At 33.8% G+C, this 17,066-nt stretch overlaps 1 protein-coding gene across 6 annotated transcripts; it reads right to left on the bottom strand.

Moving 5' to 3' along the window:
* Window positions 1–7,308: 7,308 nt before the first annotated feature.
* Window positions 7,309–13,668, bottom strand: LOC107845381 (DNA-binding protein HEXBP). Of its 6 annotated transcripts, none has more exons than XM_016689667.2 (4): window positions 13,502–13,668; window positions 10,153–10,367; window positions 9,309–9,410; window positions 7,309–8,097 (listed from the first exon to the last, which is right to left on the bottom strand). In XM_016689667.2, exons 2-4 carry the CDS (start codon window positions 10,287–10,289, stop codon window positions 7,554–7,556), a joined length of 783 nt encoding a protein of 260 aa, XP_016545153.1. In that variant the 5' UTR covers window positions 10,290–10,367; window positions 13,502–13,668; the 3' UTR covers window positions 7,309–7,553. The 6 variants fall into 6 exon arrangements, with proteins under 6 accessions (XP_016545153.1, XP_016545155.1, XP_047253874.1 ...); XM_016689669.2 differs by having other exon boundaries at window positions 9,309–9,407; XM_047397918.1 differs by lacking the exon at window positions 10,153–10,367 and adding an exon at window positions 9,526–9,633 and having other exon boundaries at window positions 13,502–13,635.
* Between the last annotated feature and the right edge of the window lie 3,398 nt (window positions 13,669–17,066).

The raw sequence follows: 17,066 nt of genomic DNA, 5'->3' as shown, positions 1-17,066 counted from the left end.
ACCCCAACTGATTAAACAGTGCAAACAATATGAGGTTGATACTAGCACCCAAATCACATAAAGCTCATGCAAAGTGGAAATATACAATGGTACAAGGTATAGTGACTACACTAGGATCTTCCTTCTTATCCACCAATGACCTACTGGCTACAGCACTATAATGATGGACATTATCAACTGGCTCATAACTGACTACTCTTTTCTTTGAGATTAGGTCCTTCATGAACTTTGCATATCCAGGAATCTGTTCCAATGCTTTGACCAACGATATGTTGACTGGCAGCTCTTTTAACATGGATAGAAATTTTTTATTCTCACCTTCGTTTTGTCTCTTTTGCAGTCTCTGTGGATAGGGAGGAAGCGACCTTGGAATAGTTTTTAACACAGGACCTGCAACCCTCTCATCTCCTATCCTCTGCTTACTGCTACTTCCCATATTAGTTGGCTCATCATCATTATGCTTTTGTTCATCAATAGTAGGTGTAGGTGGATCTATAGTAACCTTACCGCAATGAGTCATAATGGCATGGCATTGGCTATCGTTTTGGGTATTTACTACTATTTTACATGGAAGAGTGCCAGGTTGTCTCTAATTACTGTGGCCGACATCTTCCCAAACTATTTCTCCAATTGCCTGATTGTTGTGCATATGATTCAACTTTTTGATTGAGTCCAGACATATCTGCTTTGATATCTTTCAGATAATTTTATCGACTTTTTTACCCTTTTACTAGTTTAGATAAGAGAGCCTCAACTCTAGACTCTGCATCTTAGATGCCTGGTGGAATGTATTTGTCACTCTTATCCTTATAATGATACTTGCTTGGCCAATCATTATCTTTATCTCTGCTCCTATATCTGTATCTATCATTATAATAGTTTTGACCTTGATTCCCTTGCCCTTGGGCTCGAAAATTTGCTAATCTACGATCAAGATAGTTTGTCTCTTCTTCAGATGCAATCTCAAATAGTTTGGGTATGGCTCCCTATGCTGCTATTGAGTTTACTTTCTCAACATTTAATGAAGCAAACTATTTTATGAGTAGACCAATATCAGTCTGAAGTTATGCTACCTTTTGTACAACCATATCATTACCTGCTCTATATGTGTTTGTCGCTCCAATAGCATATGTACCACTACCATGGTCATAATCTCTGGTATGCCATCCTCTATTGGTGACTACAATATCATCAAGCAATTCCTATGCAATATCCCAAGGAAGACACATAAATGAACCTTCAAGATAGCATATATCATGGCTTTCGAACTATTACTTAGTGATCTATAGCAAATAATCTATGCTTCCTTTTATAGAGAAAGGAAGCTTTCTAGCCAAGATAAGCTACGGGAACCTCTGGTTCTATGGTTTGGCACTGATCTCAACTTCTTCCTAAATCTAAACCATGCCTCATACATCGATTTTGCAGGTAATTGTCTAAAATTATAAATTTCATCTTTTAGTTGTAATATCTGTGTAGGAGGGAATAATCTACTCAGAAACTATTTCTTTAACTCATTCCACGTCGTGATAGATCCTTTTGGTAGTTTCCCTATCCATAGAGATGCTTTTTCAGTTAGAGAAAATAGGAACAACCTCAATCTCAATGCTTCCTGATCAACCCCTGGAAGGTTATAATTTGTACAGATCCTAAGAAAATTAGTAAGGTACATGTTCGCATCATCGTTAGCTGCTCCCAAAAACACACTTTTTAGATTCACACGGGATCATAGCATTAGTAATATCGAACTTCACATTAGGGGTTACTACAGGAGAAACAATAGCTCTTGCTCAGCAGGGTAAACATAACCCATGTTTTCATTATCCTCATCATATGGATCTAAATGTTGATATGATGGAATATATGGAACTCTGTCCCTCTGAATTCGATGATCAACAAACTATCTCGGTTTGGCTAGTCCACCTCACTGTGCTGCTTTGGTTTTAGCAACCAGTCTAGCTTCTTTGACTTCTCTCCATTCCTGCTCCAATAGTTGTTGCGTCTAAATGTCTATAAGATTCTGTGTGTCTAATGAATCATACGGGATTGTCGCGTTTGGGTCCATAGATGGGGGATCTTGCACCCTTTTACGAACTTGTACTAGCATACTTCTCAGTGTTTGAAGGATACTTTCTAGCTCTGGAACAAAAGAGAGTACGGGATTGCCTCTAATCCTAGTGCTTGGAACACACTAGTGTATGCCAAATCAAAAACAAAAAAGTAAAATGCTAAAGAACTTCACCAATTCCAAGTACGTCTCAAACCGTATCCCCGGCAGTGGCACCAAAATTTGATTTCACCCAAAATTATACCTCAATCAGAAGTATAATACGGTCGATGCAAATATAATAACCCAACTAGGTTGGGGTCGATCCCACAAGGAAAACGTGAGCAGTTGCTTGTTTTGATTTAATCCTTGAGAAGTGCAGAAAAGTAAATGGGGCGATTTTGTTATCAAGATCAAAGAGTAAGCAATTCTTGAGTGCTTTTGAGTTGTAATCAATCAGAGACGAATGCTAGGTCTGTGTTCTTCCTGACATCTTAACTTCATAGTTTTCCCGTGATCAACCCTCTGTTCTGTTGCTATGCATGCAAAGCCTACAAGCTATTTATTATCAACCACCTTTTGAGTGCAAAGATAAATCTCACCTTTTGACTTGGTTATTATCGCCGGATGTTGCCTAGTTTCCCCTTAATACAGACCCAGTTCACGTTATCAGACTAAGTGATAAGATGGAATGTGAGGACTATAAGATGGAGGTAGAAATCCCAACTTACTGTCCTAATCTTCTTTTCCCAATCACAAGCTTTCTTGGTTATCGAAAGATTGCGAATATAGGCTTTTATCTCAAGAGGATGCAGATACTTGAAATCAGTTGTAATAAAAAAGAATTAGAATACATGCATAACCCTAGAATAGATGTGTTTCACATTTCTGCAATGTTGCTAATCCGTCAGGGTTCCCACAAGCCTAGCTAAGGAGATTAGCTGCTCATGTTTGTGCGAGAAATCATGATTATCAATAAAGAATACTTAAAATCAATTGCACAACAATAAGATGAATAAACTCCAAAGTCTTGAATTGAACAAAACCCTAAAATCTTAAGAACAATTGTAAAGTATGTCAAAGTATGTTGTAGAATATAATAGAAGCTAACCTAATAAAAAATAAACCCTAGGATTTTTATAGTATCTCAAAATAATAGTAAATTCCTATTAAAAATGGGAAAGGTAAAGTTAAGTCGGCAGTCGGTACGACTCGATCGTCACTCGTATCCTCAGCTTACGAGTTGTATCCTGCCTTGTCGTAACCAGTTTAGTATCTAATCTTCCCACGACTTCAATTCCCTGCTTAGCTTACGAATCCAGCTCACGAATCATAACCATGTGTACGACTTGGATTCTTTATCCGTATCCACCTGGGATATTTATCTTTTCTGATCTTGATCACTTGTTTGCATACGACCTCTCGATATGAGTCGTACTCAGACTTCTGACTCGTATACTTCTGACACTTCAATTCCTGGATAGTAGCTTGGATTCTGTTATGCTTACGGCTTCAGCTTACGACTCGTATCCTGCCTTACGGCTGAGAAACTGGAGTCGTATCTTCCTCAGATTTGGTTCTTCAATTTCTGTTTTGGTTTTGTTGTACTTACGATTCAGCATACGAGTCGTATTGGTTTGTTACGACTTAGGTGTTAACTCGTACACTGATCAAAGTTGGTCTTTTTTAGGTCTTTTTCTTCTCTTTTCGTTCAAGTACTGTTGTTGACCTGTTTTACCTGCAATTCACATCAAAGTGCATCATATCTAACAAAACACCCTAAGTTCACGCATAAATTCTCAATTTTAAGCATTGAAGTATTTTGTTTCCACGCCACATCAGCTAGCTTAGTGAGATAAGACTGGTTTCTAAAGATTGAAGTCATACCATTGAAGCCATTTCTGGAGTAGAAAGAAGTCAATATCAATGTTAATAGCAAGATTATGAGCTAACCTAATGGCTCCTGCAACAAGATCAGACAATGCTTTGATACTTTCATATTTTCAAAATCTTAGCTGAGAAAGAAAGGAAGTGATCAGCTTATTGAAGATCTTGAATAATGTTTTCTAGATGGTCACCTGAGAAGCTCAATGATATCGATATCATAGCACCAAAATCGGCAATCGGATTTGAGTTGTGACGGAGGAAGATGAAGCATCACGTTTGTTTCTCAAAGCTTCATTGTACTTTGCTTCCTAATCTGGTTGTTACCTTTGTACTAAGAAGCCATTTCATCATTTGGACCAAGTCATTTTTGGATCCGGTTATGTAAATATCACTTATTTTTGCTTTAATAAAAAGTCTTTGAGCAGCTCCAGTCACTAGAATTTTTTATATTTCTTTTATTTTTCATCAAACGAATGACATCTTCTTCTGGAAATCCTCGCTATTCGTAGCATGATATTGGAAAATATCAATGCTATTACTCAAACAAGCATGAAACGTATGCTTGCATATTTGTCCATATCCAAATCGGATATGTAATTATTGGAATAATTATTGGGGACTTAAATGATGGATATACAAGCATGATAACTTATATGTTGTTCTATATCTTCGTGAATCTAGGAACTTTTGCTTGCATTGTATTATTTGGTTTATCCCGCCTTTTAAATTAAAAAAAAAAGGCAATCATCAATTATGATTTTTACTGGAGAAGTCCACTCTTCTCTAAGCCAAGTATGGAACTAATTTAATTTATCAAATTTCATGAATTGAAGAATTGTAGCTTGAAACTTCGAGAATATTAATATTTTTGTGCAAAAATACAGTTGGGAGTGTTGGGTTCGAAATCAAGAGGGCATTATGCGGAAGCTAATAGTTTGTAAATCATAAAGATAATAATTCAGACAACACATAAAATAATACTAAAAAGACATATTATTGATGTGATTTGCCAATTGGCCTATATATTAAAAATTAATATTATTGAAAAAGCATAAAACATGTTTGGGAGAAATCTCCCTCAAAACAACTCTTTAAAGGATTATATTGTGGATGTTATTGTATTGTTGTATGAAAAGAGGGTTTCTATTTATAGAGGTCCAAAATCTTTACTCCAAGAAAGAGGTTAGCCAAATCTGAAAGAGTTTTGTATTTTTCTTTTAAGAAAAGTAAAATTAATTATGGTATTACTTTTTTTTTTCAAGAAAAAGTAAAACTTAAATTTTGTAAAAAAAACCAGGATAAAAAACCTAATATATCTCTCCTTTTTTATTTGATTTTCTTCACTTGATCCACCTTCTTCACATACATGATCTTCGTCCTTCACATAATTTCATCATTGTTATTTGCCATGGTTAAAACTAATATTTAAAATATCATGATTAAAATGAGTTGAAAATTAATTTTTATTTTCATTTATAAAAATGCTGCAGGAATGTTAAAAGTATTACCAACACTTTTTCTTCACATGTAGTTGGACAAAAAACTTTATTATCATCAAATTAGTTACATCATGATTTGAAATCGCTTTGGACTCATCTTTAAACCGTTTTAAAACTTAAAAATCAGAATAAAAATCCTAATAAGGAGATTAATGATTTTCTGTACAAACGATTAAAAAAGCTCAACTAAAAAGGGACCAAGGAAACACTGAAGCAAAAAAATTTCAAAGGGAGAAAAGTAAATGAACTAATTTAGAATTAAAATTCATGCTAGTAATTAGTTCACTTACACTATCAATAAAATCTAAGCATATCTAACCATTTTAATAGAATATAAAGATTTTTAATCAAATACATCAATAACTTATTTTAAAGTATAAATAACATAAATACCAACCCTTTTGAAAGTAATTACACTCTCTCCCATTTTTTTAATTACTTTACTCTCTCTTCCTATTAATATACATAAATAGCCGACATATACAAGATATTCTGTGTATATGTTGGAATTTTTGTAATATATTTAGAGAGTTGAGATTTTTTGTAATATTGGAAACATAAATTGTGTATTTATGTAATTTTTAGTATTTTAAACTTCCGACACTTTCATGCAAACTCATAACTAACTAATCAAACCAACTCCAACACTTACCGTACAAAAGCTACTTAAATTCAACTAATCCACACGAGCTCTAAATCTTTATACTTTCTTCCTCTTTCTCCTTTCATCCACAATTATGCCCCAAAAGTTATGAGTGTACACAAATCAAACCGACCGATAAATCAAACCGATAAAAATGTTATTAGTTTATTGTTATTGAATTATTGGATTAACGTTGTTTTAATAATTTTATAAAAAAAAAAAATTATTGAGTTATTAATTTGGTTCAATTTTTACGATAAATTAAACCGATAAAAATGTTATTATTTTATTGTTATTGAATTATTGGGTTAACGTTGTTTTAATAATTTTATAAAAAAAAAATTATTGAGTTATTAGTTTGGTTCAATTTTTACTTATATATTTCTTTTTAATTTCTAGAATTTAAACATATTATTTCAATTATACAAACTCTTAATTTCTCCTAACAACATTTAGCCCAAACTTAAAAATTCTTGTAAATTAAAACATATCATGGAGAATTTTTGATTGCAACTAAGATACATTTTTTTTTTCATGTTAGTTACTACAATTTCTATATTATGAGTATTTTCTTATCGGTTAAACTGAAAATGAACCGTTAAGGACTAAAAACAGATAAAAAATATCTTGTTAATTTGGTTATTGATTTAAGGTCAGCACAACCCTGCCAAAAGTGCAGAACTCATCAAGCACTAACCGCTTCATCTTAATCACTAACATACCCTCCCACAGACTGATAAAATGGGACGAAGAAACTTTTACTGGCAATTAAAATTGCTGAGAACATTTTTTTTTTCCGAGAGAGAGAACAAACATTTTCAAATAACAGAAATTGCATTTAAAAAAATGATGGCTATTTAATTTTAGTTCCAGAACTCTTAACAGGAGCTTGTGCACCAGGGGTGATGGTGCACGAACTGAAACAAAGCAACAATCAGAACATCCAGTAAAATCACACCAGTTGGTGCCCCCAGCACATCAATTTGAAGTTGAATGCACTGGGACTAGCACATTTGTACCACTTATATTATCACCAATAAGCAGCGAATATTCAGAATTTGCCTGATGATTCTACCATGACGCAAAGAGCACTCCCAGATGAATATGCAGTAAGCTCCAACAAGGTCACCAAAGAATCACTAGTATAAGCAAATACTTAACCAGCAAGAGCCTAAATCCAGGCTCTGTAAAAAGCAAGCAGCACAAATACCAGGAAAAAACAATGGACAGAGTCAACCTTCAAATCAGCTAGCAGAATCACCAAATAAAATGCAAATACCTCACAATGGTCACACTAATCCATGTTCATAATATTAGTCTCATCATATCCGTTCAAAAGATGTAAAGACGCACATTAAAGCCACCAAATCCAAAATAAGATATTTTCTAGAAAAAAAATGTCAATTCCAATTCAAGGAGGTAACAGAACAGGATGTCATCAATAGTCACCCTATTGATATGGCATAGCTTTCATCTGTCAGTACCTCCTGGGAAAACGGTCCATAAACCTTCCAGAGGGGCACTCATATGCTTGGTGTCCTCTTCCCCCGCAGTTGTGACAGATCATCAATGCCATGCAATCTCGGCTCACATGGCCTACTTGCTGGCAGTTTCGACATACAATGTCCCGATATCCTCCACCTCCACCCATAGGACGAAATCCACCACCCCTCTCATCAAGAGCACTGGCCTTGGGGCACTCTCTAGCTAGATGACCTGATATATTGCATAAATTGCACACGGGATCATTCTGACAATCACGTGCCAGGTGACCAGTTTTCCTACAGTTTTTGCACGCCTTGTCATTGGTGCAGTCGACTGCAATGTGGCCTTGCTTGAAGCAGTTATTGCACAGCTTCAGGTCACCAGGAGGAAGTGGAGGAGCTGTGCAGTCTCTAGCACGATGCCCTGCCTTTCCACAGGTGTGGCAGATTCCTTCATTTGGACAGTTTCCAGCCATATGGCCTGGTTCTCGGCAATTCCAACAAAGAGATTTTGTGGTACACTCTGAGGCAATATGCCTGTTCAAATATTGGAGGGAAAATCAGAATTGAAGGAGCAATAAATATCACTTGTTACACCAACCTTACTACCGGAATTCTCAGGAATAAGCATGGTTGGGAGCAAAGATAAAATAAAATAAATACACCAAAAAAAAAAAGAATACGTGAATGAATGAATAAGTAATAAGAAGAAAGTCATTTATCAAGCAACTTGTAAATATCAGCAATAAGTTGCACATACACTTCATGAATATTTTCATACGCATGTCCATTCCCTTTAAGACAACACTTGAGCTCGAGTGTGGATATTGTTGGCACCAAGTAAATGATCTTGGGTTTACGTGGTGTTTCATGTTATACTAGTCAAATCCTCGGAAAGCAACTAGTATACACTGGCAGCTCGGACATACTTGCTAAATCTGATTGTCTGATTGTTTGGATATTTTACAAGCTATGCACTAAAAATTACATATTATTATCTCATTTCTATATGTTGCTTAGGAAGATCTGGAGGACGCGGATTAGGATAGAAGGCTAGTGCCATTTTGGGTCGCTGGGTTAGGGCATCACTTGGTAGGGTATTATTCTTGTTATGACACCTTGTTGCATGCTTTATTACGAGTTTGTGTACTGCTCTTTGATTATTATTCCTTGTGGGTGGCGTAGGTATGTACTGTCATCTTGTTCCATGCTTTATTAAGGATTTGTGTATTATTCCGTGTCTTGAGCCAGGGGTCTATCGGAAACAACCTTTCTACTTCTCCGGAGGTAGTGGTATGGACTGCGTACATCTTACCCCCCCCAGACCCCACTATGTGGGAATATACTGGGTTTGTTGTTGTTGTTGTTCTATATGTTGCTTCCTCACGATGTCAATGTCCTAAATTTTCAACAAAGCATGCCCGGGTCTGTGCATTCGATTTCAGGATATCTTTTCCCTTTAATTACCTGTAAGCTAAGACTATTCGGCATGCTGCCCTTAAAGGATGTCAGGGCATATCTTGCTCCTTAGTTACCTGTATCAGATATCAAGATCCAACTGCCGATGAATACAAAATGGAATGTGCAAGCAATACAGAACGGCAATATAACAGCATCATTTGCAGCCTGATTCATTTTTAATCTGTCGCACACAGTTTCTCCAGAGTACTCTAAGTAAATGCAGTAGCAATACTTAAGCTTTCCAGGGGAACAAGTAGTTAATTAACACAGAATATTCTAATACTTACCCTGGGAGACCACAATTGTGACATATGGCAACATTAGGGCATTCCCGAGCAAAATGGCCAGGCCGCTTACAGTTCTTGCAGAGACTGTTCTGACTCTGACTGCTAAAAAAATAAGAAAGTAATGGAAGAAACCATGAGAAAAAGAAGAAACCTTTCCACCAAAGAGCCAAAAATAATATTCCGAATGTTAGAGAGAGATTGGGGTATCATAACATACTTTGTATCCATGTTTCTTTTGAACTCTTAGGAGGAGCATATGCAAACGAAATTTGAGGTATAAGGTCAGCAGGCTAAATTTCTTTTGGACTCTGGCTACATAAGATCCCTAAATGAAGTAATTAGTACTATAAAAGTACATACTATTTTTAAATGAGAAACCCCATTATTGAACAAAATCCACTTTAGCTGATTAAATGTATAAACAAGGTAAAAAAATGGTCACAATCGGTCAGGAATAATTACAAAAAAGCACTAATCAGTCGAGGGATACTGATTGTTCCAACTTCACACTTGAACATCTGGGTCTTAGGAAGTCTAAATTAGACTGCCAAATCAGCTTCCCAAACAGCCACATCAAGTGTACACCAATTAAGTAACAATTATGGAACAACATTACCCCCTTCCCCTTTTTTAGGATAAGGTAGCAGTGCAATCACAGGAAAACATCTTTGAACAGAAGTGTAAATTCATTTCTACAATCCAAACATGAATATTGAAACACCCATCCATGCAATATAGTAATTAGCCTCCATTCCAAGTCAAACAGATCCAGATATCTTTGCTTCCAGCCAACAGGTGCTAGAATGAGAATTGCTAAACAGGCAAATGACTAAAACCAGAGAACCTGAAACCCCGACGTGGCTCCCGCCTATATGGTGCATCACGGTAGGAGAACCGTTGTGTACGGATTTTGCGATCCATTGGGCTCCTGCTTCTGCTTCGGCTCCTGCTCCTGCTTCGGCTTCTGCTGGCAGATTTCATATTCAAAACTACCACAAATAAACCACCAAACGACCAGCAAAAATATGACTACACCACCACCCAGCTGCTGCCTCCTCCCTGTCCACCACAACCACACATCCAAAACCACATCAGTCCAAATAAACCTTTTTACTATACTCCTTTGATTTTTAAATACCAAATCCAAACACCACTACAGAGATATTATTCAATATACAAGCACCAAAAGCTTGTTGATTCAGGAAACATCATCACCAGCTACATCCTCCAAAGTATAGTGCATATCCATTGTGAAAAACACATGCCAGCACCAGCACATAATCATTAACTGCTAGTTATCATACAACAGCTGACAAAGTCCCAACTTCAAAGACATATGGAGATGGTTTCCCCGGCTGACAGAAAGCTCACACAGAAATAACTACTGATAGAAGCAGAATCTTTTACCAGAAACAGCAATTAATTTTGGAGTATAGACGAGTTAAATTCAAAGAAATATTGCGGAAATTAGAGTTATGAAACTAGATTTTTATTTTATCAATTAAATGCCATTTTTACTTCTTTTTTAAAATAAATCAAATGCCATCCTCCCTCTGCTCCAGCTGTAGTTAAGACAAGCAACAACATGTGTCCCACAAAAATTAAAAAAGAAACATTTTTTGCCATAAATGGGCCCTTAGATTGCTGATAATATTAAGAAACTCGGTGTCAAGACAAAACCCAGTCCCAAATGAATATCTCCAGCAATTCCTTTTTCTCAATGTAGTCCTAACCTCAAGCGATAAAGATGCTACTCCCTTAGCTTCATTTTATGTGTCTTAATTTGACTCGGCATGAAGTAAGAAGTTTGAGAAAACTCTTGAATCTTCCAGTCTTAAGACTAAATGTGTGTAACATACAAAAGATACCTTTTGAATCTTGTAGTATTAAACTTGCCATGCCATTTCAATAAGGGAATGGTAAAAGGGAATGTTGAAATTAAAAAGTTACGAAATATAGGAGTCATTCTTTTTTAAATAGACTAAAGAAAGAAAGTAAGATACAGATACATAAACTAACACAGAGAGAATGTTAGTTTTTACCTACTAGTATTTGCCTTTTTTCAGATAAAAGACCTGATAGTGTTCGGCTTTCTCATCAAGTATTAAAATTTTAAGAATATCAGCCCGAGTTAAGCTCGTATATTTTCCAGAGAGCTAATGATAGACAGGAAATGAAACCACTGCTAAAAGAAAGCATCAAGAATATCCACACACTTTACCATAGCGGCCTCACAGAAGTATGCAGATCTACTTCTTAACATACAACAGCTTATGAATCAACTATCTGCATAACTGCAACAGCACCATTCTCATCCTAATAATTTTCCTCTAATGATGATAAACACAGGTTACTACAGTCCTATAAATCTTCCAGACACCCTACCCCATCTCCATTCAAAGAGACATCAGACAACACCTTGACTTAACCAGTATAAGCGCATGAGCAATGATAGTTGATGCTAGTAAAAAGGCACCCGATTCCTACCCTTGGATATTTTCTACTATCAGTTTACATTCTTCGAAACCAAAGCTCTTCACAACTTTATCATCTCTTAAAACTTGAAAGGAAATCTGAATGGACTCATTGCTCTTCTTTTTTCCTTTTTTTAAATGAGAAATAGAATGGATCCATTACATCAATCTGATACCAGTTTGAAGAGTTCCTTTTCTATTTCTCGTAAGTACCAAATTATTTATTTCATACTTTTCAATTTTGTAAAATAAATAAATAAATAGTTACTCTCTCTATCTCAGACAGAATCACGTTCACTTGCCAATGATCAATATTCAGTGTGTGATTGGCAGCAAATAATTCACCTCCCTAAAATAGAGGTTATAATATTATAATTATATGTATACAAAACTTCTAAGCAAAAAAATAATTCGTTGAACTGCAGGAAATGTTCAACGTGTTACAGAGTACAATATATACATATCTTTAAGTCTTTAACTTTACAAAAGGTAACAGACTTTGTTGAATCAAAAAGGAAGATTCATGGTACAAGTCAAGCATTTTCATCATGTAGCTAAACAATGACTGCACCGTGCCTCCCCAGTTACATCCTTTCTCCCCATGTTATCAACTTCAATCCTCACATCACCATTCCTCCTTACTATAATCTATCAGTATATTCACAACAAGCGCACCCAGACCCACAAGGTGTAAGATCTGACCAACAGATACACTCTGCAACCCCGGCCACGGAAAATGAAGAACAACAGAGAAAACAACTGCTTTTTTCCAATTATCCAGGTTCGAAAAGTTAAATGGGGTTTAGATTTATTTCAGCCTCCAATCACCTTTAGTTTCAAAAGTTCTCGTTTTCTTTTTCTTTTTAGTTGGGATAGGATGGATAAAGAGCTGAAATATGTTCAGATATCTTCAATTTCATTCATCAAGAAATCAATTGGAATCAATAAGCAGAATAGTAAAACAGCCCATCACCACACACCAACCCTTAGTAGAATGGCCCGTGCATTAAAACACAAAATCTCTCAGCTTCTCGCATTCTCATTAATCTTTTACATCCTTCTTTCCACCTATTCAAAAGCAACAAAGAAAGCACTTGTACACACAGCTTCCTCCCCAATTTATAACAGTGGTTAGATATGTCACTTGTTCTTTCCCAGATAATTTTGGATAGAAAAACACTATGCAAGAACAATCACTCAAGAAACACACAAAAACGGGGAACTACTAGGAATACTAGAATAAATGTGACAAAAAATAAAATGAATAATTATATATAAAGATATAGTTCTACTTCTAGCTGATAAAGTATTCCAATCAATATTTGAGTTCCAACATGACCAAAAGACTCCGAGTTAAGAACCAGTTCAGCTACTATCCAACAATAAAACCTAAACCAATCAACCGACTACACTTTAATCCCCAGCTAGCTGGTCTTCCTCTATCTAAAACCTCATATCAATTTCAAAGTAGGGCGACATAGAACAATAAAAACTTAGAAACATATAACAGCCGGCTAAAATAGAAAATGGTGGTTGGAGCTGCCAATTATTCCGTGGAATTAGTGAGTTACACACAACGTAGCTCAGAAACCAGGGTAGTAAAAAAAAATACAATATAAATACAAGGTCATTCATTAAAGAGTAAAAATAAATCACAAAGCTAATCCTAGAAGGAAAAATAGAAATAGAAAGACGGAGAAAGAAAAGAAAGAGATGAACCTGAAACAGCGTGGTAGATCTGGCAATTAGGGTTAGATTTTGGGATGCTGAGAGAGAGAGAAATAGAGCGAGGGCACGAGAAAGAAAGTACTAAGGAATAATGGATAAGGCGAGCGCCAGGCGAAGGAAATAGCTACCGGTTTTCGGGTAAGGGTTGCCCCCCTAAGTTGATGGATACCCAATATAGCCTTTACCTTTTTATTTTTGTTAAAATTAAAAAAAAAAAAAAAAAAAAAAAAGGTTTTTTGAAATAGCAATTCATAAATTTAACTAGGAAAAAAAGGTAGAATCATCTATTTATGGGAAAGGGGTCAAATTTACCCCTCTATTTTAAAAAATTGTCAAATATATTATTTGTCTTACTTTACTATTAAATATATACTTAATGTTATATTTTGGGATCAAATTTACTCTTTTATTTTAAAAAATTGACTAAATGTATCCTTTATCATACTTTGAAATCAATTTACTCTCAACGTCATACTTTGGGGTCAAATTTATCCTCATTGTTAAGAAATTTTTAACATGTGCACTTCTTTCAACAAAAAAGATCAAATCAAAGCTAAATGGTCCATTTTTTAAAAATAAAACATATCGTAATTTAACCCTCCCCAGATCTGACCCACAAAAAATACACAAATAAATACACCCCTCTCTCAGTTCTCTTGGTCGAATTTTCTCAACGAATAATTATATTTCTCTTCAACGTGTTACATTAGTAGGTTGTTTATAAATGAACAAAAGGTAGAATGAAATGTGATAACGCAGAAGCATGGAACTAGAGAAAATGTCTATTACAAACTTTGCTCATGTTATAATTATTTTCAACTTTCAAAATTTGGTATGCAATTTTATGTGCATCTAGATTCTAAAATTAGTTGATAAGTTTTCTAAGCAAATGACATGATATATAGATCCAAATTGTATATAAAGACATAAGAATAAAGAGTTGTCACGATTGACACGTAACGAGACCTCATAACTCAATCATCCAGAAAAAATATCAGTAGACCTAGTCTGTTGAATTTGACCGCTAAGTGTCATTTTTCATGAGCTCTACACTAATGCAGATCCATGAACTGGGGAGGGTATATTTGTTTAAGTTTGTACTGATGTAGATCCATTTTTAATGAGTTACGCACTAATAAATATCTAGTGACTTAATTTCATTGAAAAATTTTGATCAACAAAACTGAGGGAGGTATAGTTGTTTGTGATTTTTTTTTATGGCTCGAATTGAATTAGGGTTATTTTATTTTTTTAAAAAAGGGCATTAAACATTGATTTGAAAATTTCTATTAAAGAAAGGGTACATATGAAAAGTTTCTTAAATTTAGCCTCAAAATATGACGAAGAATATATATTTAGCCATTTTTTTCCAAGTATGAGACTAGATTTGGCCCTAAAGTACAATATCAAGTGAATATGTGACCCCAAAATTTGATGAACGATATATTTAGCCAATTTTCTAAACTTGAGAGGTAAATTTGATCCCTTCCCTTAATCTTCGATTTCTTCTTTTTTATTTTTTCCCTTTTTCATTTTTTTCATGTTTTTTATATCTCTTTTTTTTTTTCATTTTTTTCTTTTACATTTTTATTTGTTTATGCCATTTTTCTTTTTTTTTTTTGAATTTTTGTTTTATTTTTTTCTATTTTGTCGTTTTTTCCCTTTTTTTTCTATTTGTTTTGTATTTCTTTCTCGTTCTTTTTCTTATTTCTTATTTTTTGTATTTAATATTTTATATGTTTTTAGTATTTTATACTCATTTTACCAAATTATATATTCTAATAAAATTTATTATTTGAATAATGAATATGTACAATTTATCATTTGTATTTCTATATAAACAAGTATATGGATTAATTATATTTATTTGAATCTAAAATATACAATTATGCAATATACCATTTAGAATAAATGCAGTAGTTGTACACCAAATTTATTATTTATATTTGTATATAAACGAATATCATTTGTATGCTTATGATTTAAGTTGTATAAATATGATTATTTGATACAAATGCACTATTTGTATTTGTATTATATCTGTTGTATTTATATTGTTCAATTTGTATCAATAAAATACAATTCGTATCAACGACTATAAAAACAAGTGTTCATAAAAAGAAAAATAGTAATTTTTTTCAATTATTTAAAAATAAAAATGATGCAGTCAACTACAAATTCAAATACAAACAAATGAAATTGCAAATACAAATACATATGCGATCAAATTACATATACAAATACAAAATAGTTCTTTAAAAATACAAATGCATCAACGAAAATAGAATACTAATACAAATAAAATGAATCACACAATACAAGTACAATATACAGTCAACCATAAAATATAAATACGAAACAGTTTTTTTTAGAATACAAGTGTATCAACGAAAATAGAATTGTATAAAAATATATTATTTGTATTTGGATCGTTCCATTTATATCAACAATTGCAATTGTATCAACAAATACAAAAATAATAATTGATTGTGATATTTTTGTTATCATTCACGACTTGTGATCGACGTAGCTATGTTTCTCGAAAATGCAAAAGAATATAAATAGAACCAAAAGAAAAAAGAAAAAATATATAAAAACATGAAAAAGGAAGGAAAAAAAATTAAGAGAACTATAAACTGGAGATAGAAGAGAAAAGGAAAGGAAAATAAAAAGTGAAAGGAAATAAATGTAAAAGAAAAAAAAAAGAAAGAAGAAAGAGAAAATAGACAAAAACGAAAAAAAAATAAAAAAGAAAAAAAAATAAAGGCTAAAAATAGAAGAGAGCAAAAAAGCAAAAAGCAAAAGAAAAAGAAAAAAATAAGAGAAATAAAGCTAGAGATAGAAGAGAGAAAGTGAAAATTACGAAATCAAAATGAATTTAAAAAAGATGAAACTCTAAAAGAAGAAGAAAAAAAGAGAAATAAAAGCTAGAAATAAAAGAAACAGAAAAATAAGAAAGGATAAGTATCCACCGAAATATTGCTATTTTTGTTGTGCTTGATAATTATCTTAAAGTGTTGTTATGGATCATAATTATGGGCGAACTATACAAATGTCCCTCAAAAGTAGTGGCTTTGCATTTTTGTCTCTCATAAAAAGAGTGTTATAAAAATATCCTTTACTTATTTACTAATATTTTAAAGGACACAATTGTCTTTTTATTTTGTCGCTACTTTTTTCATGATTTTTTTTCAATATAGAAGTCATGAAATTGAGCGGTCAAAATTCTCCAAATCTAGTCGCGGGTGCGAGCTTGACACCGGCAAGGTTGGCAGCGGCGGATAGCTCCTAATTAGATTTCCAAATTTGTAGAGAACACCGAATCATGCTTCACACTAACAATATCATGAGCGTGTGAAAACTCTCAATCAAATTTCTAAATTTCAAGTGAACGTTGAACAAGCTTAACACCGACGATTTCACTCACGTTCGATTATCAAAGTCCCAAATCCAACAATGGATTGTTGATCCCATATATTTTTTTCTTTTTATTAGTTAATTTGCTCAAAGAAAAATGGTGAACTTTTGTCAGTTAAGAGTTTTCAAATGATAAAGA

The sequence above is a fragment of the Capsicum annuum genome, chromosome 10, assembly GCF_002878395.1.
Source record: "Capsicum annuum cultivar UCD-10X-F1 chromosome 10, UCD10Xv1.1, whole genome shotgun sequence".
NCBI classification, from domain to species: Eukaryota; Viridiplantae; Streptophyta; class Magnoliopsida; order Solanales; family Solanaceae; genus Capsicum; species Capsicum annuum.
The sequence above is the reverse complement of the archived record's forward strand: the minus strand, read 5'-3'. Positions and strand labels throughout refer to the sequence as shown.